This window comes from Marmota flaviventris, chromosome 5 (assembly GCF_047511675.1).
Source record: "Marmota flaviventris isolate mMarFla1 chromosome 5, mMarFla1.hap1, whole genome shotgun sequence".
NCBI lineage: Eukaryota > Metazoa > Chordata > Mammalia > Rodentia > Sciuridae > Marmota > Marmota flaviventris.
Genome location: NC_092502.1, coordinates 147,873,633 through 147,899,599, shown reverse-complemented (window position 1 = coordinate 147,899,599; position 25,967 = coordinate 147,873,633). Strand labels below are relative to the sequence as shown.

The window sequence follows — 25,967 nt, the reverse complement described above, 5'->3', positions numbered from 1 at the left end:
ATGATGGCCAATGTGCCCAGAAGGCTTGGGATGGCTGGGGTACACACTCTGGATGGCCCATGCATTGGCTCTCACCCTCAGTTCCACCTGCAGATACATGGGGTAAAAACTCAGGGTCATCCCTATTATTCCTAATTGTTGTTGGAAACAGATGACCTTCTCTTTTGTAAATAGATTCAATAAAAGTACAACAATAAAAAACTAAGGTGACTGCTTTAGAATAACTCCATAAAAGTGATTACTAAAAACAATTGCTGCAATTCTAAAAGAAGCCCAAGACACTTAGATCATGAACTATGGCTGCAATTTATGCCTAAACTCCTACTTGTGGGAAGAAGAGGAGGAGGAGGAGGAGGAGGAGGAGGAGGAGGAGGAGGAGGAGGAGGAGAAATTTGCCCTACACCTAAACATTACCAAATACATCTCCCATTGCCATTTTTACCTGAAAATAAAATGTAATAGAATCGTGGAAATCATCTGTGGAACTTACTTTCTCAATTAACTAACAAATGAAACTAGGACTGGATAAGAGAGCTTTTATTTTAATTATATGAAAATAATTACTCTTGATAACAATAAATTCCTGTTTTTCTTTATAACTAAGCTATTGTTGTTACCTTAAGATATGAGCATAATAGGGGTTCTAGGACATGGATCAAGCCTATAAGACTTTCTATATGTATTGTGGATATAGTCAGTCATTGTGTATTAGTCATTGCAGTGCTTAGTGGGTGATGTTATGTTCTCAGGATTATTTACAATTTCAACAACAAGCTAACTCTCCTAGACTTGGTTTACTGTTCATCACACATTTAATCATTACAACCAGTCTTGATTTGTGTTTAGGAATTGGATCAGGCTGTTTGCCAGGAAACACAAGGGTTTCAACAGGAAAGAGGATATTAATGATGTCATTGACCAATGAGACTACTGAGGGAGCAAACAAAAGGAAACAGCAGCTATCTGACAGCTCAGAACTAATAGAGTTCCAGCACTTTAAATCAGAAGTCATTAAACTACAGCTCATGGTCTAACTTTGGCCCTTGCCTTGTTTTTGTAAATAAAGTTTTATTAAAACATAACATACATGTTTATTTACATATTACCTATGGCTGCTTTTGCTCTACAATGGCAGAGATGAGTAGCTATGACTGAGATCCAACAAATAAAAATAAATAAAATATTTACTGTAGTCCTTTACAAAACATGTTTGCTAATCTTGACTCTAAAGGAGCAATGCTATGCAAGGTGATACTCTAAGAAGTATGGCTATAACTGTGTTTTTCAGAAATGTTCTGGAATCTTGCCATAGAGGATTAATTCCTCAAGGTTATCCCCAACAAGGAGAGGCAGACCATGTATGTAACTAATCCACTGTCATATTCAAATTTCCCCTTCACAGGTGCTCCACTTCAGAGTATGCTGTGGATAATATAATTCCAGAGGGGAATTTTGATAGTTTAGAAATGTGTTTTCCATCTATACCTGACCCCCTGCCTGGTGCCTCTCACAAACGTGTAGTTTGGAGCTGAGAAGAAGGAACTGTGAAGGTGTTTCTGATGTGACTGGAGATCAGGGGCAACCTTTTCACCAATCATTTGTTTCTCCATACATGACACTGTCTTGAAAACCTGGGCTTAAGTTTCTAAATGTAAAAGCAAAGACTAAGTTCTAGAGGAAGGTAAAACCAATCAATGAAAATAGAATTTGCACATAATCTCTCTACTATGGAGTCATAGAGGTGATAGATCTATCAGAGAGAGTGTCAGACAAGAGGTCAGACAACTTGGGTCCTAGTGCAAAGTCCACCTAACTAGCAGCATGACCTTAGGCAAATGATGCATCTTCCCTAGACCATACAGTGTTACCCCTAAAGTGCCTTCCAGTGCTAACATTATGATGCCAGCCTCAGGGGGCTCTGCTGTACTACCGGTGTCTAGCACACAGCAGATGTTATATGAATGTTAGCAATCGATATTGTTTTGTGAAGGCATAAACATGCTTTTAAATGTAAATATGCATTCTTCCCTATCACAACCATCAGTGACCTACAAACAAGTTATAAACTATTGGACATAACTATGAACAATGAAGACTACAATTTCTACTGACCTTTTCAGCACAAATGAATGCAATGCATTTTTTTTTTTTTTTTTTTGCTTTTAGTTGTTGGTGGGTCTCAGATCCAAAACCCAAGCAGTTCAACTGGGGAACTGGTGGTTCAATCAAAAGGCTGTATTTTCTAATGTGATATAGATATTTTTCCCCTGAAAATCCCAATGCAGTTTAGGACTGAGAAATGGGATCCAGGATTTGGAATTCCCCAACATCTTTTGCCTTCTTCCTACAATATACATAGCCTCCCCTTACCTGAAGGGATTATATTCTAGGACTCCCAGTGGACGCCTAAAAATGAAGATAATACTAAACTAGATATATATATAGTTTCTCTCTCTCTCTCTCTCTCTCTCTCTCTCTCTCTATATATATATATATATATATATATATATATACTGATTTTTCATAATTTTACATACCTATGATAAAGTTTAATTTATAAGTTAGATATAGTAAAAGATTAATAATAATAACTAATAAGATAGAATAATTTTAATAATTTTAATTTTATGCTTTAATAAAACTGCCATCATCACTACTCTTGCTCCTTGTGGCCATCATTAAGTAAAATAAGAGTTGCTTGAACATAAGCACTATGACATGAGATAGGTGAACGAACAACCTGAGATAGCCACTAAGTGACTAATGGGTGGGTAGCACATATAGCATGGAAACACTGAATAATGGGATGATTTATGTCCTAGGTAGGATATAGTGGTACAGTACAAGATTTCATCACACAGGAATAGCATATAATCTAAAACTTATGAATTGTTTGTTTCTAGAATTTTCCATTTAATAATTTCAGACTGAGGTTGATCATGGGTAACTAAAGCGATGGAAAGTGAAACCACAGATAAGAGAGACTTATGGGGTAACATTTGTCTACCAACATGGTAAATGGCATTCCAATTTGCATGTCCAAATAAAAATTAGTCAATCATGGGCATACAGAACTGCCAGTGCCTGCCATAACCTTTCAGGCTTCACCACATCAGAGATGGACAGCCCACTTCTGGCTGCCAGCATCTCCAACTTTTTGCCTGAGAGTTTTCTCTGAAGATAAGAAACCTGCTCTGTCTATAATAAGTCCAGCAGGCTGGAAGTACTGGGGAATTAGGATCCACCCTCCCAGCATTCCCCCCCACCCCAATGACCAACAGGATTGGTTTAAGCACTCCAGCTCCCTTGCCCCTCAGGTAGGATAACTGAGTCATGTTCTAGATTTTCTCCTGTGAGTTTGAACTTAACCACTCACATACAACTGGCTTGATTACAAAACCTCTCTGACTCCCTGTCTCACTCCTCCATTCCTCTTGCTCATTTTGTTTGCACCTTCCAAATAAACTACTCTCATTCAAATCCTTGTCTCTGAGTTCTGTTTCTGGGGAATTCACTCTAAGACAATGGAGATGACCTAATAAATTCTTTTTAGCTTGACTAATAAACATATTCAACTCTACTAATCTTATGAAATATAAGGTACAAGATTTTATAGCCAAGAGATCAGAACAGGGTCTTTAAAATAGCAGGAACATAAAAATCAGCTAAACCTAACCACAGTGGAAGAAAGTCCCCAGACTACCGTGGTCTTTCTCTTTAGTTCAAATCCACTGGAGTTATGAGAGGTTAGTTTGGGGTCATAATGACTTTCTCAAAAGATGAAGAATTGTCTTCCCTTCATTCCACATGTGTCCAGAGATGTCTGGATCCTTAGAATTTTTCTTTTGGTTAAATTATTTTTATCTAAGTTAAGAGAACAATAATTAACTTTATTCTCTTTAACATTTACAGCGTATCAAGCATAGTAAGTTCACTTTTAGTTATCAATCTGCAAGTCTTATGTAGTAAGCCCATTTCAATGAGGGAAGGTGGACAGTCACCTGAAAGGTTAGTTTTCTAACTTTTCACCCTTCTGGTAAATGATGGAATCCAGATTCAAATTTCTCTCAGTCATGCTTAGTCTCCTTCCTGCACAACTTTTCAGAAGAGCCAGCTACTATCCTCAGGCACAAAAGACATGGAGGCTAAGAAAATAGTATGATGCATTGCTGTGATTATGCTTTTACTAGGTTACCAGACTTATCAAACAGAAACACAGAATGTCCAATTAAATTTGAACTTTGGATGAACAATGACTTTTTTCCACAAGCAATATTTTGGATATACCCACACTAAAATGTATTTGTTTGATTCAGTAAGTTTCATTGCAAAAGTATTTATCGTTTATCTGAATTTAAGCTCAAGTGGGCATCCTGAATTTTATCTGGTAACATCTGATATGATGCTTATTTTATTACTTACTTTATGTGTTAATCAAAACAATATAATATATGTAACAGGAAAAATTTTTAATTCTTTTTAATTTTTTTTTACCATGGTGAGGACATTTAGCATAATATCTACCCTTTTTACAGATTTTTAAGTGTAAAATACATTTTAGTTGACTATAGACACAAATTTGTACAAGAGATCTCTAGGACTTACTTATAGAATTTATATTAAGAGCTATGGATACTTCTGTAATTATTTCTGAGCACCACACTGTCATGAGCAAGTCAGTCTCGGTGTTCTCTTATCCATAGGCCAGCAGATCTGTGCTCAGAGGACAATCTCATCCTCAAAATATCAAGGTTTCTATTATATTTCCAGTTACCCCATGAATTTACAGCAACCTTCCCTAAGCTTAATCAGACCTGATCCTCAGAGAGCTCTGAATGCAAGCTACACACAAATCAAAACCTTGTGGGTACGCCTAGGAGGAAAATAGTAGAAATGGGGCATATATTACAAAGTAGTCGTATCAAAGGTATCCATTAGGGTCTTAGAAGGAAGAAAATTGTCTTAATTTTAAAAAGATTTTAATTGAAAGGCTACTTACAGAAGTATGAACAGCTGTAATAAAGAGCTAAGGATACTGATGTGACCAGAGACCACAACAGAAAGATGCTGTAACTACACCTGGGGTTAAAAGTGAGAGTGGAGAAGATGGAGTTACTGGACCAACCAGATTCAGGAGCCACAGAGGGTTGGGAGCCTGTGGTTGGAGAGAAACAAACAGCTACCAGCAAAGCAGGGAGAAATCAGGGAAGAGATACACTGGATTCTCTCCCCTGCTCTCCTCCTGGTGCTCCCCACTGACTGAACCCAAGGAGAAGGGGGATGTGGTGACATTGGAGCACACAGCAGAGCAGAGGCTGAGTGAGTGCACAGTGAGGAGCAGGACAAAGGAGGAGGTCCACCAGGATGTGGGGCAGAGCACAACACGCTGGGACCTCACTCTCCGTGGGTGAACATGTGGAGTCCTTCATTTCCTTAATACTTGGTGCATCTTTTCCATCACTTTATCATGAAAATATTGAAACATACAGAAAAGTGGGAGAATTTTAGAGTGTTCGTGTATATATTCACCACCTGAGTTCAACCATTAATATTTTACTCAATTTATCATAGATCTAACAACGACCCTTCTCTCCATATGTTGGTGAACTTATTTTTTGATGCATTTTAAAGTAAATTTCAGACATCAGTATACATTTTCTTAATGCTCAGCATCAGATCATTTTTATAGTTCATTTTGATTGCTATTATAACCCAACTTATTTTAACTCTATATTTGTGCACATGTGCATCATCATGGACTTCTCTATAGATCAAGAAGTCAATTGATGAATGGATCCATTGATTGTTTTCTTTCAGTTGGACTGCCCTGGGGCATTCATTTCAGTAGGCTTGTTGGTCCTTAAAAAAAAAAAAAAAAAGAAAGAATGAAAAAACCCTTTGCAAACACTCTTGCTTTTGGTTGCTTTCCTTCTCAGGGATTACAGAATTGATCTTCATAAGCAAGCCAGGGTCAGCACAATCAGACTGAAGAAGAATGTTGAAGAACTGGGGCACTGTTTTCCTCATGACCTTGCAGTCAGACCTCATCACAGGAGACAGTTCTCCTGCAACCTGACCTTCTCAATCATACCAGTCCCACACAAGCCTCATTTGCCTTTGGTTCTAAAGACAGATGGGGGAAAAGGGAGTATTAAGCATTGGACTGTTTTAACTCCCTCCTCACCCACTGTCTTTTGATGTCTGAGTAAGTGGCACTGCCTTTGCTTCTTAACCTGCAAAGACATGATAAAAAGCTGGTCTGAGGCATGTCATGTCAAGCCCCACCTGTTCCCTGGGTATGGCTGGCGATGTATTTCACAGTGTGAACTCCATCAGTGTCTCCTTAAAACCCTGCCATTCCAACAGTCTTTGGCAGCATGCAGATGGGACTTAACTTCTACACTGCTGCTGACTGACCTCGGGCATTCTGTTCTCTGAATCACATTGCAACGCGGGTTTTCAAATGTCTGCATAGGTTGAGCAAAAATGTTGGCAGGTGGAAGCGACACCTTTTCTGTATGGCCCTCAAGGAAGGAAATGAATTTGGGAGCTGGGAGCAGAACCAAATTAATCACACGAGATGAAAACATATTTGCCCAGAATGAGGCTGCTGTTTTCCATTCCACAGCTGTGGGTGAAGGGCTGATCACAGGCAAGACAGGCACTCCATCAGGCACTGCAGGAGATGCCCAGGTGGAGAGAAGCCGGGGTGCAATTCTTGACAAAGTTAAGAACAGAAGACATAAGTCAGGTACACCAACAACATGACATAAAGCAGAATGGGGGAAGAGAGGGATGGCCTCTGCCTAGGAGGAGGATGAAGGCTCACAGACCAGAGGGCAACTGAGTCAAGCTTTGAAGGGTCATTGAATTTCCTTGGGAAGGGATGAGGGAAGCATATTCCAAAGGGGCAAGTCAACATGTGGATAACATTCAGCACTGGGAGAGTGGAGAGGAGACCTGTGGAATCACAGATAATCCAGCTTGGCAGGAAAACAGCCTGTGTATTCAGTGGAGAAGACAGGAAAGATAGTTGGGGCCATCTTGTGACAGGACTCAGATGCTGGACTTTTAACTTTGGAAGGCTATAGGGAGTCAGACCAGGATATTATACACAAGAGTGACCACATCAGAACTGCATTTGGAAAAGATTATTCTGGCAGAGGATATGGTCAAAGCAAAATGGGGAGAAAGCAGACATCACAGAAATAGCCACTTTTACGTTTGTTCTCTTAATGTAGTAGTAAAGAAGGTAGCTGACTTTTAAAAAATATTCCAACTACAAATAACCTCATTTGTGGTAGGGAATTGTACAGTTTTTACTACTACAGTGGCTTGATGATTTTTTTCCCTTGATTTTGTACAAAGCCCAAAACAAACATTGGCTATTTTTATTAAACTTGAATCTGACTCCAGGGCTTTCAACAATGTCACGAACTTTGCTGTCATTATTTGGGGATATAAACTTCAACAATCTGTACTATAAAATTAAGGAAATGAAATTTTTTTGTTCATGTTTTGTCAGATACCTAATTTCAATTATACATTTGTGCCAATGTCTTCAAAATTGGAAGTTATATCAAATATGAAAAAACTACCAACTCTACCACTATATAATTATAAACTGTAATCAATCTAATTAAGGTGCACTAACTTTAGAGTGCCCATTGTATACCAAATGTTTAGGAATATTTGTAGGTGTATTTAAATAAATCACACAAAGCCCTTGTTGTAGATATTATGAACCTTAAATGTCAAAAAAGTAATCTCAAGAATATAGAGATGAATTACTACATCTGGCATCAGACAACAATAAATGTTGATGCTAGAATTCAAACCTAGGGTTGCCTGTTGGAGTCTCCTTACGATTCCTCCAAGATGAAGGGATACATGTTCCCCATGTCGGATGTGACTAAGCCTGTCAATTACTTTCAAATAGCTATTAAATGAATGCTTCTTCCTGAAACCTAGTGGTTTATTTATTTAACTACACCAATTAGAAACTCCCAGAATATCAAACAAATGTTTGAGAAACTAACAGAAAGCCTTGAGATGGGAATGGTAAGCCTTGAAATATTGAAGGTCTAGCAAGTGTCATTTACTACCCATGAAGATGACTGGGTAGTGAAGGAATGAAAGGCTTCAAAGCCAGGCTCTGTCATCTGGGGGGTCCCTGAGAACCCAGAAATGTTCTTCTCTAGGAGATACCTGGGAGGATTCAGGGGATATCCCCCAGCTGCGACAGCTGCTGCTGGTTTGGAAACAGCCCCGTAGTTATCAGGTCTTTTGCAAAACCAGCACTTTCTCTGTGCATCAAACAGCCTGAAGCACGACTGAAAGCAGCCCTGGGTCATTCCACAGAGTGTCCCATGACATACAAGGAGCCTCTCCAGTTGAAGGCTGGATGAGGAGGATGTTTCATTGGCAATGTCCTTCCTGACTGCAGAGGGACTCAGGCACTCTGCGATGAGTTTATCCATTAGCTGTAGCAACATCTCTGGGTGGACAGGAAGCAACAAGAGCGAGGGGGTTGTCAACCCAGGTTCACGTGCTGCCTAAACCTATTTCCTTATGGTAGCTTTATGCCCTAACTTCCTGGTGGGGCAAGAATTACAAAAATCAAATGAGATCAACCAAATGTACCAAATGATTTTTGTTGGGATACATCCACAACATCTTTATTTCTCATCAGATCAGGCTGTGGTGTCTAAAAAATGATTCTTATATTATAAGAAGCATCTCTCACTGATTGAATTTTTCTACCATGTATAGAATTTTCTATAGTGTATAGTCCTTTTGTTACAGAACACAAATTGAAGGAGCTTCTAAAAAATTGGATTACTTGATATGCCTTAGAAATTCACTCTATTTAATCTGCTAGGTAGTTGTGTTACTTTTTTAAAGAGCTCTACTTTTTTTGTAAAATGTAGAAAACATGTAGCAACATCTAATATATATTAACTTAGCCACGTATACCTTTTTGGGACCCTATTGAAAAATCAACCTAAGTCAATTTAACTGCTTAGTTTTTAGGTTCTTTCATTAAATTAGCTGGTCTCCAGCAAATAGATATATGGTAACTGATATGCCCTGTGTGTGCTTTGAATTATCCAGTAAGGGTTCGTATATTGAAATTTAATCCCCATTGTGAGGTATTAAGAAAGTGGAAACTTAAATCTGACTATGGTGTTTAGAAATGAGGCCCAGAGAAGTGATTAGGATTAGATAAGGATATCAGGGTGCAGCCCCCATGATTGAAGACTTACAAAAAGAGGAAGAGAGCCAGGCACAGTGTACATACCTATAATCTCAGTAACTTGGGAGGTTGAGGCAGGAGGAATTGCAAGTTTGGGACCAGCCTCAGCAACTTTGCAAAGCTGTAAGCAGTTTAGTGAGACCCTGTCTCAAAAACAAAAAGGGCCATACAACATGGCTTGGTGGCAAAGGACCTCTGGTTCAATCCCCAGTTCAAAAAAAAAAAAGGCCGGGGGAGAGAAACACACACACACATGCACATGCTCCTTCTCTCTGACCATGACATGCTCTGCACCCCTTGGACTCTGCTAGCACGGTCATCACCAGGTGATCATGGACCTAAACTGAGAGCAAAAACAATCTCTTTATCATACCCAGACTCAGGCATTTTGCTGTAGTAACAGCAGACTAATACAGATAATATTTTGCTTTTCAGCCAGGTTGTACACTACAATTAAAGCAAATGTCAGGCCAAATTCTGCCACCTATACCAACATCCACAGGCAAAAGACACAAAAACTATCATAGGAGCTTCTCTTGCAAATTTGGTAACATCTCTTCTTTGCCCTTTTAGGAACTCCACAGTAGTACAGCAGAGACAACCCACACATCTGGTTCATTTCCTTCCTTTGTACACAGCACACAGTCTTCTCCAGAACCCTTACAGTTTGGTTGGGGCCCATGTGACCATGGTCTGATGCAGTACATAAAATCTCTTATGCAAACCTTTCTCTTTATCTTGGAGATCCATTTTTTTATAGTTGTAGATAGACAGAATGCCTTTATTTTATTTGTTTATTTTTATGTGGTGCTAAGGATCAAATCCAGTGCCTCACACATGCTAGGCAAGTGCTCTGCCACTGAGCTACAGCTCCAGCCCTGGGGATCCATTTTGAAGATGATGTCTTTATAATATGGAGGTATTAAAGACAGAATAATTCAGGTCTTTATATCACCCTTTAGAGGATGGCAGCCCAGAAGAGCCAGTCAACCAGAAATAACATGCTGGACTTGGAATAAATGAAAAATAAATTTTGTGTGAAGCCACCAAAATTTTCGGAGTTTCTCATCACATCACATAGTGTTAATTATCTTGATTAATGCAAACACCTGCCTATATCTATTAAGGCAGATACAGTAACATTGTAACAGCAGCATCAGCAAATCATCTAGGGGGCCAGGCAAATGACTCTAATTTTACATGGGCCTTATATCTAGCAAAATTTATGCTAATTAACAAATTAGCATAAATTTTTTGATAGTTTGTGAGTTTTTGATAACATCATTCAAAGTATTTTTGTAGCCACCTTTGAGAATGGATTATAAGGTTCTTCAAATAATAATTAAGCAGTTCTGGAGTGTGGGTTTTCACCTAGGGCACAGGTAAAGTTTCAAATATTTAACCAGTGGTATGGCACCGTCACCAACATAAGAAAATAGATGTGAACTCTCATGGTAGAGTGCTGTCTTCTAACCTGGATTACTTCAAGCATTAACTAAGCTCCCCTAGGATAGAGATTAAAGTAATTCATACTGCTACTGTTTATATTGAACTATTTAAAAAATAAATCACAGACAATATAACAGGCAACTAATTCACAGCCGCCACCCATTTTATTTATTTCTCTGCTCACTCTAAGAATCACAAGCAAAGGATCATGGGACTATTCTTAAGTGTAAGATTAGATCAATAAAATTAGCCATCTGTCCAAGGAAGGGTTTAAACGCAGGTTATATTTAAGTATTATGTTCCCAACTGCCCAGATGTTATACCAAAGTGCCTGCTGATACGACTCCTTTTGCACAATATAAACTGTTAAATGGCTAATATAAACCTATTGCACCAAGAAAAATAAATAGCATTAACATTGGATTAAATTTGATTTGGGATTTTTGGGTTCCCTGTCAGCAAACACAAGTGTTAAAATTTAAATTGCTCAGGATTTGCAGAGTCAGAAAAAGAATGAAACATCAAGTGTCTTTAGGGGAATAGAGAATGAAGAGACTTGGAATTGAGATCAAAGCATCAGAAAGTACATCCTTGGTTGGTCTGGTTGGTTATGGTAATAATAATTACTGTGATTATTGTTAGATAATATAGGCTGAGTATCCTTTATCCAAAATGCCTAGGTAGTTCCAAATTTAAATTTTTTCAGACTTCAGAATATGTGCATATATGTACTGAAATATCCTGGAAATGGAACCTAAATCTAAACATGAAATTTATATACACTTTATACTATAATCTAAAAGTAACTTTATGAATTATTGTTTTGTAATTTGCGTACAAAACTAGTTTCACACATAAGGTAAGCTATGGAATTTTCTACTTGTGGAATTATGTGAAAGCTCAAAAGGTTTTGGATTTTGGACAATTCTGGGTTTCAGATTTTCAACCTGTAATATCTTATGTAACACTTGAGCTCTTTCAAAGCACTAGTTTGAAACTTTATTTCCTTTGATTCTTAAAATAAGCTAATGGAGTTATCTAGGGTAAGTGGGGACTCCCTATAGCTGAGAAAATATAATAATAATTAACAGGAAGTGGATTGAGCCTGGTCTATCTTTTTAGGTTACTGGTAGTGGCTCATGAATTACTCTGACCTCCTGGTCACTGAGCAAGATCTGAACTACTTCCTAGTTCTCTAGCTTCACGTAAACATTTGCTGACTCCCAATCACAGATCAGTCTGGATAACTTTCTTTTTGGAACAGCTTCCCCCCTCCACCTCCATCCTGTAAAACTTTGCCCAAAACAGTTACCAGGAAAACATCGCCCATCAACCTGAGGGTTACCATTTCACAAAGGAAAACCATTCAAGGGGAATCCACATACTTTGCAGCTTCATTTTCCAAACTAACACACCCAGGCAGGTAGTCTTTCTGATTTGTAAATTAATTTATACAAAAAAATTTGCAACTCAATACAAATTAAATCACGTGCAATCACACATTACATGTATAGAAAAGGATAAAAGTACATGTAATCATCAATGACTGTGTTTGTTACTTAGGATACCTGCAAATATATTTATCCTGTAAGTTTTTTTATTTTTTCTTACCCAGATTAAACAATCCGAGTTTCTTCAATAGTGCCTTCAAACTTCAGTCTTCTAATCCTTTTGCCTTGGTTAGTGCACTTTCTTAGTCTTCTGAGCAAGCCTATATGGTAGGTTCTCTCATTAACCAATTTTTTATGGATGAAGAAACTGAGGCTTACTGAGCTTATATAATTTGCCCAATGCCACCAAGTAACTCATGTAAAACAGTGTCAGAACTTGAATCCAAATTTGTTGAATATCAAAACGTGTGTTCCCACCAGAGCTTTCCTGCTCAGCCAGGAAAACCAGCCATTGGAGGCAGAAAGAACAAACTTTGTAAAGGCAAGAGATAAAGGGAGGACAGGTATTGATTTTATAAAATAGGCAAGGCTTTTTGTTAAGGCTCCTGTGGGTTTCCCCCCTTGTGGAGCCATCTCTCAATGAACGTGTGGGAATGAGGGCGAGGAGAACCTGATTCCGACAAGATGTCATTCGTGTACCTTGAGAAAACCACACATCCCAAATCCAGCCTCCAAAAAACCCACTGAGAGTCTAAACACAGGGTTGTCTTATCAAATTACAGATACAGGAAGCCACATGCTGTTGATAGCAGTCGCAGTGTGGTGAGAAGGAACCAAACAGAGACTGCAGGTGCAGCAAAGAGCACCTGGGGAGGAGGTGTAAGGGAGGGGAGGCACAGGTGAAGCCCAAATTCTCAAAGTGTAGACTGAACCACTGGCAAGTCACCCAAAATCTCATTGTTAAAAAGCCAGATGCCTAGGGTGCACTCTAAAAATTCTTACCTATCAGAAATTATTTGGCCAGGGAACCGACACCTGTTGGAAGCCCTCTCTGGAAAGCACGCCCTCTACTGACAAATATTTTATTTGATTTGGTTTCTTTTCACCTGAGCCCCTTTTCTCCTTGTGAAATCAGGGCTTCTGCAAGGAAGCAAATATCTTCTAGCTCATTTCAAGAGGTTGAAGCCACACTTTGGGTTCTCCTTCAAAAGGGAGGTCCACAATTAATGGAATCAAGGCTGAGTTTGGGGATGAGTTTACAAACTGCCACGTCTCTTTCCCTTTTTCCCTTTTCTATCCCTGAGGTAGCAGGTGCACTTCCAACAGGCACAGCTTGGCGTGCGGTGAGCAAGACAAGAGGCAAGGCTCTTGACCAGCTCCAAAGGTTTTCTACTGCAATCAAGACAGCTTGCCATTTCGTCAGTTGGGAAGAGCCACAGTCCTGCTTGCCCAGTGAGTGAGGTGGGGAAATACGAGGTATCACAGGATAGCTACGTGAAAGCTGACGTCCATCTCAGCCTCAGACACTTGGAACCCTGGGTTTCATCCATCTAGCTCAGAATGCTGGACCATCTTTGGGCTACAGTAACCCATGAGCAGATGGATGACTACTCCCAGAAGAATTCTAAAGTTATTAAAGCTCTGTGTAAGAAACCAAAAGGAAAACAAACAAACAACAAAAAAACACCTCAGTTACTTTCTGGCCAAATCATTTTTCCTTGAGAAACAAGTACTGCCTAGTGTGAAACTACATTTATCATTGATCTTGACTTCTCTGCCCCTTCATCTCGCAGAGAATCATAAGAAAAACAGAGAAAAAAGATGGAGAGAGGTGCTTTATATAGGGATTAGACATGATGTAGAAACTAATCAGAGGAAGCGGGGCTAATGCAGTGAAGAGTCAGTGGATTTTCTTTGGAAAGGGGGCTTGTCTTGGATGAGACCTATATGTGAGACAGTAACGAGTCTCATAAATTCCAGGTTGACAGAGGTGGCACTGGGAAAACCAACTTCATACTAGCCGCAGCAGAAAACCCCCACGAGTACATGTGCTCTCCTTCATCAACCAACAAGATCTACTGCCCATGAGCTAACTCTCCTCTCTAGCCTCTTGCTTTGTCTGTTCCAAGTTTCCCTAGATCCTTATATTAATACAGTTATGTGGGTAGAGAAACACTGAGGACGTGGAATGGAAAAGATTGAAGATTCAGAATAGAAATAGAAAATGAATAGGAATAGAAAATGATACAGCCACTCTGGAAAACAGTTTGATGTTTTCTTATCAAGTTTTGCATACACCTGGTGCAATGATGTGTCTTCCTAAAAATGAGTGTGGACCCTCAGATTATCTGGGGGAAATTGTGAACTCTGAACCCTAACTTTCAAGTCTCCCACTGACCCTGGGACCTCAGGCAAACTGGACTGACAGGAGGAAAGTGGGATCCATGTGCATTCTCCAAGCTCTCTCCCTGTGCCAGCGAATTAACCAATGCCTTGAGTTTTTTTAAAATAAATAAAGCCACAGAGGTGGAAGCACTGGCCTTTAACCCTGCAATCCCTGACTCCCAGCGCCCTATCCTGAGCTCTTGGCACCAGCCTCAAACTTGCCAGGGCGGGACCAGCCCTAAGAACTGCACTGTCAGAAACTTGTGGAGGGACAGCAGCTCTATACCCTACCTACCGCATGGATATCTGAGCAGGCCTAATGACACCAACCTGTGTGCAGTCACAGAAGCCTTTTAAGCCAGAGATGCTGTGCTCAGTGACAAGCAGGGTTTAGCAAATAATGCTGATGCATTCACCCACAAGAAAATTAAGCTTGACTTACCTCTCAAACCTTGTGCAAAAATTAACTCAAAATGAATCATGAATCTAAATGGAAAAACCTAAAAAACTTCTAGAATAAAACACAGGGAAACATCTTTATAACCCTGACTTAAGCTTCCAAAAAAAGAGTATGAGCCATTTAAAAAGTAGTAAATTGGACTTTATCAAAATTCAAACTTTCTGAAAGGTAACATTAAGAAAATAAAAAGACAAGCCACATATTAGAAGCTGATATTTGTAAAACATGTATCTGATAAAGGAGCTGCATACAGAATATACAAAGAACACTCAGAATTCAATAATAAGAAAACAAACATCTGACATTTTTAAAAAGTCAGCAAAAGATTTGAACACAGACAAGGTGCAGTGGTCCACACCCATAATCCAGCTACTTGGGAGGCTGAGGCATGAGGATTGCAAGTTTGAGGTAACACAGGGAGATCCCTTCTCAAAAAGAAAAATTACATTAAATTTATTTATTTTTTCTTGATCGGAACAGTCATTTCACCAAAGGACACTTGGATGGCAAATGCGTACGTGAAAAAAGTATTCAATATCATTAGTTGTTAAGGAAATACAAATTAAAACTGTGATCTCAATATGCATCTATTAGAAACAGCTCAAGTAAAACTGAAAAAAAAAAAAAAACCAACTACTCTAAGCGCTATTGAAGATTCAGAATAGAAATAGAAAATGAATAGGAATAGAAAATGATACAGCCACTCTGGAAAACAGTTTGATGTTTTCTTATCAAGTTTTACATACACCTGGTGGTATGATGCTACTCCTGCTTATTTTTCCAAAAGAAATGAAAACATATTCACCCAAAGACTAGTATGTGACTTGCATGTGTGTAGCAGCTTTATTAATAATAGCATGGAGCAGTTCATGACTCATTTGCTAGAGAAAAGTTAAACTGAACAATAGAAAAGGAACAAACTACCTATGGGCAATGACACTGATGCATCTTCAAAGCATTATGCCAAGTGAAACAAGGGAAATACCACCCATGACATTCTGAAGAGGCAAAACCACAGGGACAGAAATCGATCTCTGGTTTCCAGGGTCTGGGAGGGAGTTAATTTTCTAGAAATGAACACAAGGGAATATTTTCAAGTGATGGAAATGTTCTATATATTTTTATTATGGTGGTGGTTACATTACTGTGTATGTTTGTAGGAATTCATCAAACTGTATACCTGAAAAGGATGAATGTTACCAGATGTAAATTATACCACTATAAATCTAACCCTCCCCCCAAAAAAAGATGATAATAAAGACAAGAGTTTCTGATCTTCTTGTGGGAATATAGATGGCTTATTGTGTGCTGGTTCCAGCAGGTGTCTGAGTTTCTTCTTCCCTTCTTTCTGCCCCACAAATGCCACAGTACCCTTGCACTTACTGGTGGGATTCAGGGTAAGGGAGAAGCACTAGAGACCACCAGCAGAGTAGGGTTTAGGCATTAGTCCCTGTTCAGCTTCTGATTGTACTCAAGCAAGACACTAAATGCCCCTCAGCCCACTTACAAAATGAGGGTTTATCCACTTCCTTCCAGGTCTTGGATTTGAATTTGTGTCTAAAAAGGAATGAATGGCTTTTCAACAAATGGAGTTTCTACACTATGAAGACCTGGGGGAAAGACATCATGGTGATGGTATAGACTTAGAACCTTCTGCCCTCCCAATTTTCCAAGGGCTCCCAGGTACTCTAGTGGACCCTCTAGGCCTTGTGAGCAGGACCAGCTCTAAGATCTGCACTGTTAGATCTCTCACTTGTGGAGAGACAGTAGATCTATACCCTACCTACAGCATGGAGATCTGAGTAGGCCTAATGACACCAACCTGTGTGCAGTCACAGGAGTTCAACAAGAAAAGCAAGCTGCTGGTCATCACCCTGTAGGGCTACCCTTCTGATCCTTAAGGATCAGGTTGGTAGCCAGTGGCTTCTAAAACTGCACATCAGTACCACATTGCATGCCTTTGGAGGCCTGGCAATGTTCCATGTGCAAATGTTTATTTAGGAGCAACTCAGTCACTCCCCCCCCAACACACACACACACACACACACACACACAAAGAGAGATAATGTCCTTGACCTGGGCTCCAGGGCACTGTACCTTGGGAGTGCCCATCTGCAGCCTGGAAGAAGACACTCTACAAAATAATCTACAAACCTCTCTGAACAGAGCTGCTCTAAATTCAATTTCTGACCCTGAATACCAAAGCCTAAATTCCTATTCTACCACTGACTAGTCTTATGGCCTTGGGTGAGGTTTTTAACCTCTCTAAGCCACAATTTTCCTTCAGTAAAGCAGGGATGATAATACCCATCTCCCAGGGCTATGAGGTCGACTAAAGAAATCAGTGTATGTCACATTCTCAGAACAATGCAACAAGCACTTGATTAGTGTTAGTTATCATTGTTTCATTTGACTTACTTTCAAAACTGCCATTTCTTGTGAGTCATAGCACCTGTAGAGATTTATTTGCTTATGTTCAGTACCAGAAGATGTACTGTCTTGGGGTGGAGGGAAAGGGTGTTTGTACCCGAAGCTGCTATCTGCTTTTTTTCTCACCAAAGATGGGTGGGGATGGAGAATTTTCGGGTTAATGTGAATATAAGTCTTCTCCAACAAAGCAACACTTATCAAAAGTAGATTTAGCAACCTGGAAAGATAGGGCAGGCTCTCCAAACAAAACAGGACTGCTCTGGAATGCTGGCACTGTGGCCACCTACCTCCAACGTAAAACACATAGACCAATTTCTATGGAGGCATCAAGGTACAGAGATGCTCCCATAGGGGTACCAGCAGGGTTTACTGGTGTCTGGGGAAGATTATAAATTAGCTCATTGCTGTTCACATTACAACCAAGCAGGGCACATTCAGTTTTTAATCTGGACCAATTTTCCGGATCAAAAACTAGTCTTTCCAAGGGATGTAAATGAGCCCAGGAGGAAAATGTCCCCTGAAGTTTATGAAGTAGCTGTCATTTTAATCTCAGCAGCTTTCCAACCTGAAAGTCACTGTCTGGATGAAATTATAAAGTAATAAGAAAATTCTTCTGGGCTGAACTTAGTCTAAACACACCTTCTACCTTGAATTTGATGTATTTAATATGCCAACAATACTCAAAAGGCAGAGTTTCCACTATCAAAACCCATCTATGCTTCAAGTAAAACCAGAGGTCAACATATTTGTGGCATGAATATCAGAAGGAGACCCTTAATGAACAAGGTAGAAAGAAAGGAAGAAAAATAGTGTGAGCCATATGTGCAATTTATACACCAGTCTTTTGTAAAATATTTTAGAATTCTAGTTAGGTGGACTGAAATCTATTCTTAAAAGAACACTGTAAACACCAGAGTTAGAAATGCAACTTTGTATTGTTGAAAAATTGTGACTAGATGGTTTCATGTGTACACACCTGCAGATTTGATGGTGATGTGGTTCTCTTATGGAGGAAATTTAGAAAGAAGGCCTTTTTTGAAATACATGAAGTGTGTATATGGGCATGCAGGAAGAAAAACAATTTAATATAATACTGCATTGGACTGTTGCTGTTATCTCCAAAATGAATTGCACCGTGTGGAAATGGAATAGCTCATAATTTAAGCCTGGTGCAGAATATGATAATGATCCTAAGGCAGGTAGCAAAGCACAGGCGACCACAGATACACCCTAAAGACAGGACTCTCCCAGAGCTGGGAGGCAAGTCACATCGTTTCAGATAGATCCTTGTGCAGTGAAAATATTTAAGCAGCCAAACGGGAACCTGCCAGGATTATTTTCTTTGCCCTCTGCTAAATTTTCCCTGGTTTGCCTCTTTCTTACAGAAACATTTGTGAAGATAAACTGCACTTTCTTTGAGTTTTGCAGACTGCATTCAAATAAAGTTATATTGTTTTCCATTGTTCATAAGATATAATTAATCCCATAAGACAACCTCGTTTACGAAGTAAGCTAAGAAAAAACAGATTTTTTTCAGAATTCTAAATATGGTCCTAGCAAAGAAGAATGAAAATCGTTATTCAGAAACAATGCTTAAAACTTTATTGTTTAGAATGTTCTACTGTGAATAATCTCACAACACAGGCAAAATTGAAGTAGATAAACATACATAAAGACTTTTTACCAATATAACTTGAGGAAATGCAAGCTATTGTGATTTCTAGTTCTCCTCAGTCCTTTGTGATAGCCTACAATGCATACATCTTTGTTGAAACACCAGAGCAAAGACAGGAGTTCAAAACAGGATCAAATTAACCCACTGAGCGCTCCTTTCTGCACAAACAGCCCCAGGGCGATAGAGGATCCAAACTGCAAAGTGCGCATCCCTACACAGTGCGTGGGCAGGACCGGAGATGTGCAGGGGCACTCCAGGCAAACCTTCAGACACTTAACAGGAAATGGCTGGGCTCTAGGCAATATGAATTCAATAAGATGTTTAGAGACCCAGGAGGAGCTGTTTGACTCCTCTGCACAGTCGCAATCCTCTAATTGATACAGCATGATCGCTACCCCAACTCTTAGGTCTCTGTGGTCAAATACAGAGCCCACCACCTCTCCTGGATCTGGAAAATAGATCATTTCTTTAAACAAACAAATATCCCTGGAACCGCCTGGGCTAGGGGGAGGGCGAGGCTCCTGTCTGCTTAGCCCCGGGCAGAGCTGAAGCCCGATAAACTGGCGCTAGACAGGGGACAGAAAGGCTGTGCGTTGCGGGCTTTGCGTCCTCGCCAAGGGCCAGGACTGGGGTGCTCGGGGCAGAGTGCCTCTGGGCGGACTGTGTGAATTACCTGGTTTTCGGAGAGCAGCTCTAAGCGACAGAGCGCCGGGTCGGATGCTGGAAGCCAGGAGCAAGAGCCCGACCAAGACGCCTCGGATTGAATCCATTTCTCCGCCGGCGCCTGCAAAGTTTCACCAAGTCCCAGACGCTCAGGGAAAAGGGCGTCTCCTGGGGGACGTGGGCTCGCGGACCCGCGGATCCCTTGGCAGGGGTGAGGAGGCGGGAGACCAGGAACCACAGAGGAGTCCACGGGGGAGCCCAAGGAACCGGAGAGCAGCCGGGAGGTCGGCGTGCGAGAGTGAAGCCGGCTTGAGCAGCAGGGCTTGGGGAAGCAGAGGGGGGACGGTGGAGGCCGATGGGAGGGACAGACTGGCCGCCAGTGGGAGGGAAGGTCGACCCGCCCCGGGATGGAATTACAATCGAGTGGAAGTGAGACTGGGCAGGCCTTGAAACCATTCGCTCCTCGCCCACCTCGGGTGCAGACAGCCCGCCCCTCACCCCCTCTAGCTGCCCCCAGCTCAGCCCTTCCCCTCTGGCCACTTAGATTGGGGGTGCAGGAAGGCCGACTTCAACCACTGGAGCCACAAGGGCAAGAGTTAGAGAATGACAAGTCTAGGACCCTCTGCCGAGGTCCTGACCCCGAACTCGGGGCGCCTCCCCCTTCCCTGGCTGGACCCTCCTCCGGCCGCGCCCTCTAGGTCCCTTCCACCCAGTTTAGCGACTTCTCTCACCTCAAAGATTGATCGTGCTGGTCCAGGGCACTTGAGGGAATGAGAGTGGCGGGGTGATTTGCAAGTGGAGAAGAGGGGGAGGAGGCGGGGCAGCAAGGTCTCGACTCTAAGAAGATAAATGGGATTTAAGATGCGCAGATGGAGAGCTGGGGCCCGGCCTCTCAGACGGAAACGCCGGGTGGAGATTAGGGCCCCGCGCAGGGGAGCAGGGTGCCCTCACAGCAGGGTTGGCAACTTGAGACCCTCCAAGGGAGGAGATAAAACTCCAGGGTAATCCTGGACAGAGACGCATGCTCAGCCCCTGGAAGGGCGCACTCGCTGGCCCGGCTGAGGTTGGGTACCCGAGCGGGGTCGTGGTCACTGATCCCGGGATCCTGGTTCCAGGATTGGCTCCCGGGAAGGAGAAAGACCCCTTCCCCTCCTCTAGTTTTACTGCCCCAGGACTCACTGAAGTGCGCCTTTTGCAGTTTCGCAGTACTGACCCGAGAGGGGAGACTGGGTACACAAGTTCTATTGCATACTTGCATTCTGACCTCCTATCAGTGAAGAGAAAAGAGATAGAATAAATAAACCAAGAGGAAAAAACTACAAGGGGAAAGCGGCCCTTGCCAGTTCCTGGGGAAAGATCAAAGGCTCCAGGAAGTGCCCCGCAGAGGGAGACTGCGGTTGTAGGCACAGAAGATCAGGTGCGGTCCCGCCCCACCCGGCAGCATAGCCAAGGCTCTACTGGTGTCCTCGCCCTTGTTAACCTGCCAATTGGTACAAAGGAAAGAGACATTGTTAACTGAGGTTCTCCTCAGTATCCCATGGCTAGAAGGCTTGCAATGAGCCTAATCTTGTTAGCAACACTAGGTTTTGTTTCCTTCTCTGCTAGCCTTTTCAGTGTGCCACGGCCCACAGATAAATTCAAAGTCCACTCCAACTTGAGTATTTGGAAGTCTTAGCTGTGACACCAAAGTTTGTCTCTTTGCATAGAATTGATGCAGGAGAGTCCAGACTAAACTGTGCTCTTCAGTTCCAAGAAGAAACTAGGCAGGGAAACTGGACGATGCAGTGACCCCAGGGCAGCCAGTGTAGAAGGTCATAGAATCCATCCTAAATTCACTGGATTCATTAGAATTATCAGAGACCCCCTAGAGGTTATCTGAACCCTGCCTCTACTCTACCCAGGAATCAGCTTTCAGCATCCTTGGCAGGTCATGTCACCTCTGTTTGAATTCACCTGTGCCTAAGAATTCTTACCTACCACCAGACAAAAGTTATCGGACAGCTCTCTTCATGAGAAAGCAATTTCTTATATCAGACCTCATGTGGCACTTGCATATTGCAATGCAGACTCCTCCCACATTGGTTGTGTTCCTTCCCACTTAAAATGATTCTCCTTGTTGCAGACATTGGAAGTATCAATAATCATTAATATTACGGTTGGCATTTGTATAACATTTTCTGTGCACCAGATCTTGAAGTGATTTGTAATCCCCATAACAACCATACCAGGTATGGTTGTTAGTATCAACCCCATTTGAAAGATGAGCATTAAAGTTTAAGTAACTTGCCCACAGTCATCCAGCTCACAGGCAGCAAAGCTGTGACTGAATCCAGCTGGTCTGCTTCCAGAATCAGAGACTGTTAAGAATACCAGGTGGTGAGCAGACCCAGCAAGGGACTTGGGTATTTAATCCTAGGCTCTGCCTACAGTGTGTCTTAGTAAAATGAATGGGCTGGAATAAATCACCAAATTCCTGGTTTTGTGGGGCTGGGGTTGTGGCTCAGAGGTAGAGCACTTGCCTGGCACATGTGAGGCACTGGGTTCGATCCTCAGCACCACATAAAAATAAATAAACAAAATGAAGGTATTGTGTTCATCTACAACTAAAAATATGTTTAAAAATATTCCTGGTTTTGTTTTCTCTTTATTAGCTATAAAGCAGGACCATCTAATCCACTCCATTCTAAACTGTGCCTTTTAAAACACTTGTAAAAGTCCAATGCAAATTTTTGCAAACTTAGGTTTCAGCCTTTTTCACTGATATCCTCAAAATGACATGTGTCCATGTTGTGCCTTCTATGTCCTATGTTTCCCTTCCATCTTTGGCAGATGACCATGGGAAATTTGAGAAATACTCTTATTTATTTCTTCCATGGCTTACTTTTGACTATATTATTAAATTTTACTTTTGATCATCTCCAAATACTCTAGGCCCTCAGGCCACTGAGACCAGTACTTACTTCTTGAAATCTGCTTGTTATAAATCTAGGGCACATATTAGATAGAACTTACTCTCCTCATTTACAATTCAAGTAACATCCCCCAAGGTTCCCTCTCCTTTCAGTTTGACAACCAGTTTATGGCATTTGTAAATCTGACTGAAGACACTTTTCTTGACATCTTGGAGGAGAAGAACTAAAGAGGGCAAAGGGACTCTGAATGTTTCATTAAAAAAAAAAGTTGTTCAAATTCTCTTGTGGTCTAAACCCAATTAATAAGGTCACCAGCAGAAGAGTGACCTACTACTTTGCTCAATATCATGGAAGAGGAGTCTGACCTTAGCTCCATGGGACAGATTTGGAGGCTGTTAGAAGAAAGAAAAGGCAAACTTATTAATTCAGAATTTTTGGTAAGACCCTAAATGAGAGTGAAAAAAAGATAACAGCAAAGAATCATCTCTCGATTTAATTTACTTTTCTGAATAGATTATATGCACATAGAAAATTTGCAGTGTATATCAAGCAGGGTGCACAGTGAAAAATAAGTTTCCTTTTATGCTTTCTTTCTCAAAAGCAAACACTGTATCATTTCTTGGGTGTCCTTCTAGAGATCCTCTGTGAACATCAAGCAAATTATTAGATACATATATTTATGAATATATATACATATATTATTGGATACATATATTTTTGACAAACAGTAGTATCTTCTACACATTACTTAATTTGAAGATCTTTCCAAATCGGCAGCTCTGCCTCCATCTTACTAGCTGCTGAGTAACATTCAATTGTGTGATGTGTAATTTATTTGTTATTTTTTCTGTTGCTTTCAATGTTATTGTTATAAACAATACATTAGTGAATGACCTTGAGTGTATAACAGTTTGCACATGTTATAAAAGACTGTAGGGTTCAATTCTAGACTAGCAGTTACTCAGTTCAAGGGTAAATGCCTTTTCAATTTAGATAATTTGACCAAATTTCTTCCCAAGGGGGTTGTACTAATTTATACCGTGTTTGTTAGCTTTCCATTGAGGTGACAATATACCTGAGGAAGACAACTTAAAAGGAGGAAGTGTTTATTTTGACTCACAGTTTCAGAGGTTTCAGTTCAGAGTTGACTGGCTCCCTTGTTTTGAGACCAAGTGCCCCTAGCCCCTTTAAGGTCACACTTGCAAGTACTAGTGTCCTTCCTCTGGGCCCTACTTCTCAGGTTCTACCACTTCCCAATAGCTCCACAGGCTGGTGACCAAACCTTGAGTGTATGGGCTTTTGAAGGATCCTTTAAGATTCTACCACAAAATCTTCCCCATGCTTCCTCTCTGTTCTGCATTTTTGAAGAAAAGTTAAGAAAATTTAAACCTCCTGATCATTTTTAATTAAAATACACAAACATCAGTAGGCCAGGAAAAAATGCAAAGATTTCTTCTACCCTCAGTATGAAATAACCATCAGTTGAGAATAAGTCTCATCATGTGCAAGGCTCTGTGCTAAGAACAGACATAACATATTAGAGAAGACACAGCAAAAGTGTAATTGAAATGCACTTTTGTGTGGAGATAACTCAGTTTTGTTGGGAGAGGAAAAGAGGTGCACAGCCAACTGTTCCTTAAACAGCGTCACAGACCTAAGTAAGTGTGCAAGCAACATGCAGATCTGTTGAGAGACAAAGGCATGCACTGAACCCATGCAATAATAACTATAAAACACATAGCCATCTGCTATGGATTGAATTGTGTGTCTCTCCAAAATTTGAAGGTTAAAGTTCCAACTACCAATATGATTGTAACTGGAGGTGGGAATTTGAGGAGTTAGTTAAGGTTAAATGAAGGTCATGAGGTTAGGATCTTAATACAATAGAATTGTGGCATTATAAGTAGAGGAAGAGAAAGGGATCTCCCCACCCCCCTCCTATGTGAGGACACAGGGAGAAGGCAGCCATCTGCAAAGCAGGAAGAGAGCCCTCACCAAAACTCAACTATGCTGTTCTTGTGTGTGTATATATATATATATATATATATATATATATATATATATATATATACTTTATTTTGTATTTATTTATTTTTATGTGGTGCTGAGGATCAAACGCAGTGCTTCACATAAGCTAGGCGAGTGCTATACCACTGAGCCCCAGCCCTAGACCCAACCATACTGTTCTTCAAGCCACCCAAGCTGTGGTACACAGTCAACCTCACTAATGTTAAATCTTGCTTATTAAATATAATAGGATTTTTCAGGAATGATATTGGAAATCACCAGGTTTAATTACCTGGTGTTCCAAAATCTGCCTCCTTTCTTTGGTATTCATTTCTAGCAGCATTGACTGCAAATAACTTGGGGAATTATAGTGTAGTTGGGTAAACAGGTGTTTCTCCAGCCTTCTATTTTAATGTAAACTTTTTGAGGGGCATACCAGGGATTGAACTCAGGGGCTTTCTACCACTGAGCCACATCCCCAGTCCTATTTTGTATTTTATTTAGAAACAGGGCCTCACTGAGTCGCTTAGCACCTCGCTTTGCATGAGGCTGATTTTGAACTCGTGATCCTCCTGCTTCAGCATCCTAAGCCCCTGGGATTACAGGTGTGTGCCACTGTACCTGGTAACAGATATTTTTTTATTAGCACTTTATAGTTACACATAGTAATTGGGTTCATCTCAACAAACTCATGCAAGCATTGAATTCCGTTTCAGTTCATGATCCCCCTATCCCATCCCATCCTCCCTTCCCCTCCCATTCTCTTTCCTCTTCTCTACTAGATTTCCTTTCACTCATCTATTTATTTATATTTGATTGATTCTTTGTACCTATGGATAAAGGTGAAGTTCCCTGGGGTATATTTATATATACACATAACATAATTTTTAAAGGGTTCGTTCTGCATTGCCTTCCCTTACCCATCCCTCCCCTTTGTCTCTTGATCTCCTTCTACATTACTGATCTTCCCTTTACCGTTATGTTATTCTGTCCTTCCCTCCCCCGTTCTTTTATTTTATTCTAGCTCCACATATCAGAGAATACATTTGATCTTCAAGTTTCTGAGTTTGACTTATTTCACTTAGCATGTTATTCTCCATTTCCATCCATTTACCAGCAAATGCCATTATTTCATTATTTTTTATTGGTTGTTCAAAACATTACAAAGCTCTTGACATATCATATTTCATACATTTGATTCAAGTGGGTTATGAACTCCCATTTTTACCCCGTATACAGATTGCAGAATCACATCAGTTACACATCCACGTTTTTACATATTGCCATACTAGTGACTGTTGTATTCTGCTATCTTTCCTATCCTCTACTATCCCCACTC

General features: G+C 40.7%; 1 protein-coding gene across 1 annotated transcript in view; it reads right to left on the bottom strand.

The window, feature by feature from the left end:
* Egflam (EGF like, fibronectin type III and laminin G domains) overlaps window positions 1-20,470 on the bottom strand; it is a 179,787-nt gene extending 159,317 nt beyond the window's left edge. Inside the window, exons 1-2 of the mRNA XM_027936295.2 lie at window positions 20,441-20,470; window positions 19,720-19,830 (exon numbers count right to left, since the gene is read on the bottom strand). Coding sequence (XP_027792096.2) covers window positions 19,720-19,816 — 97 coding nt within the window. The 5' untranslated portion in view covers window positions 19,817-19,830; window positions 20,441-20,470. The remainder of the gene's footprint in view (window positions 1-19,719; window positions 19,831-20,440) is intronic.
* Window positions 20,471-25,967: the final 5,497 nt, after the last annotated feature.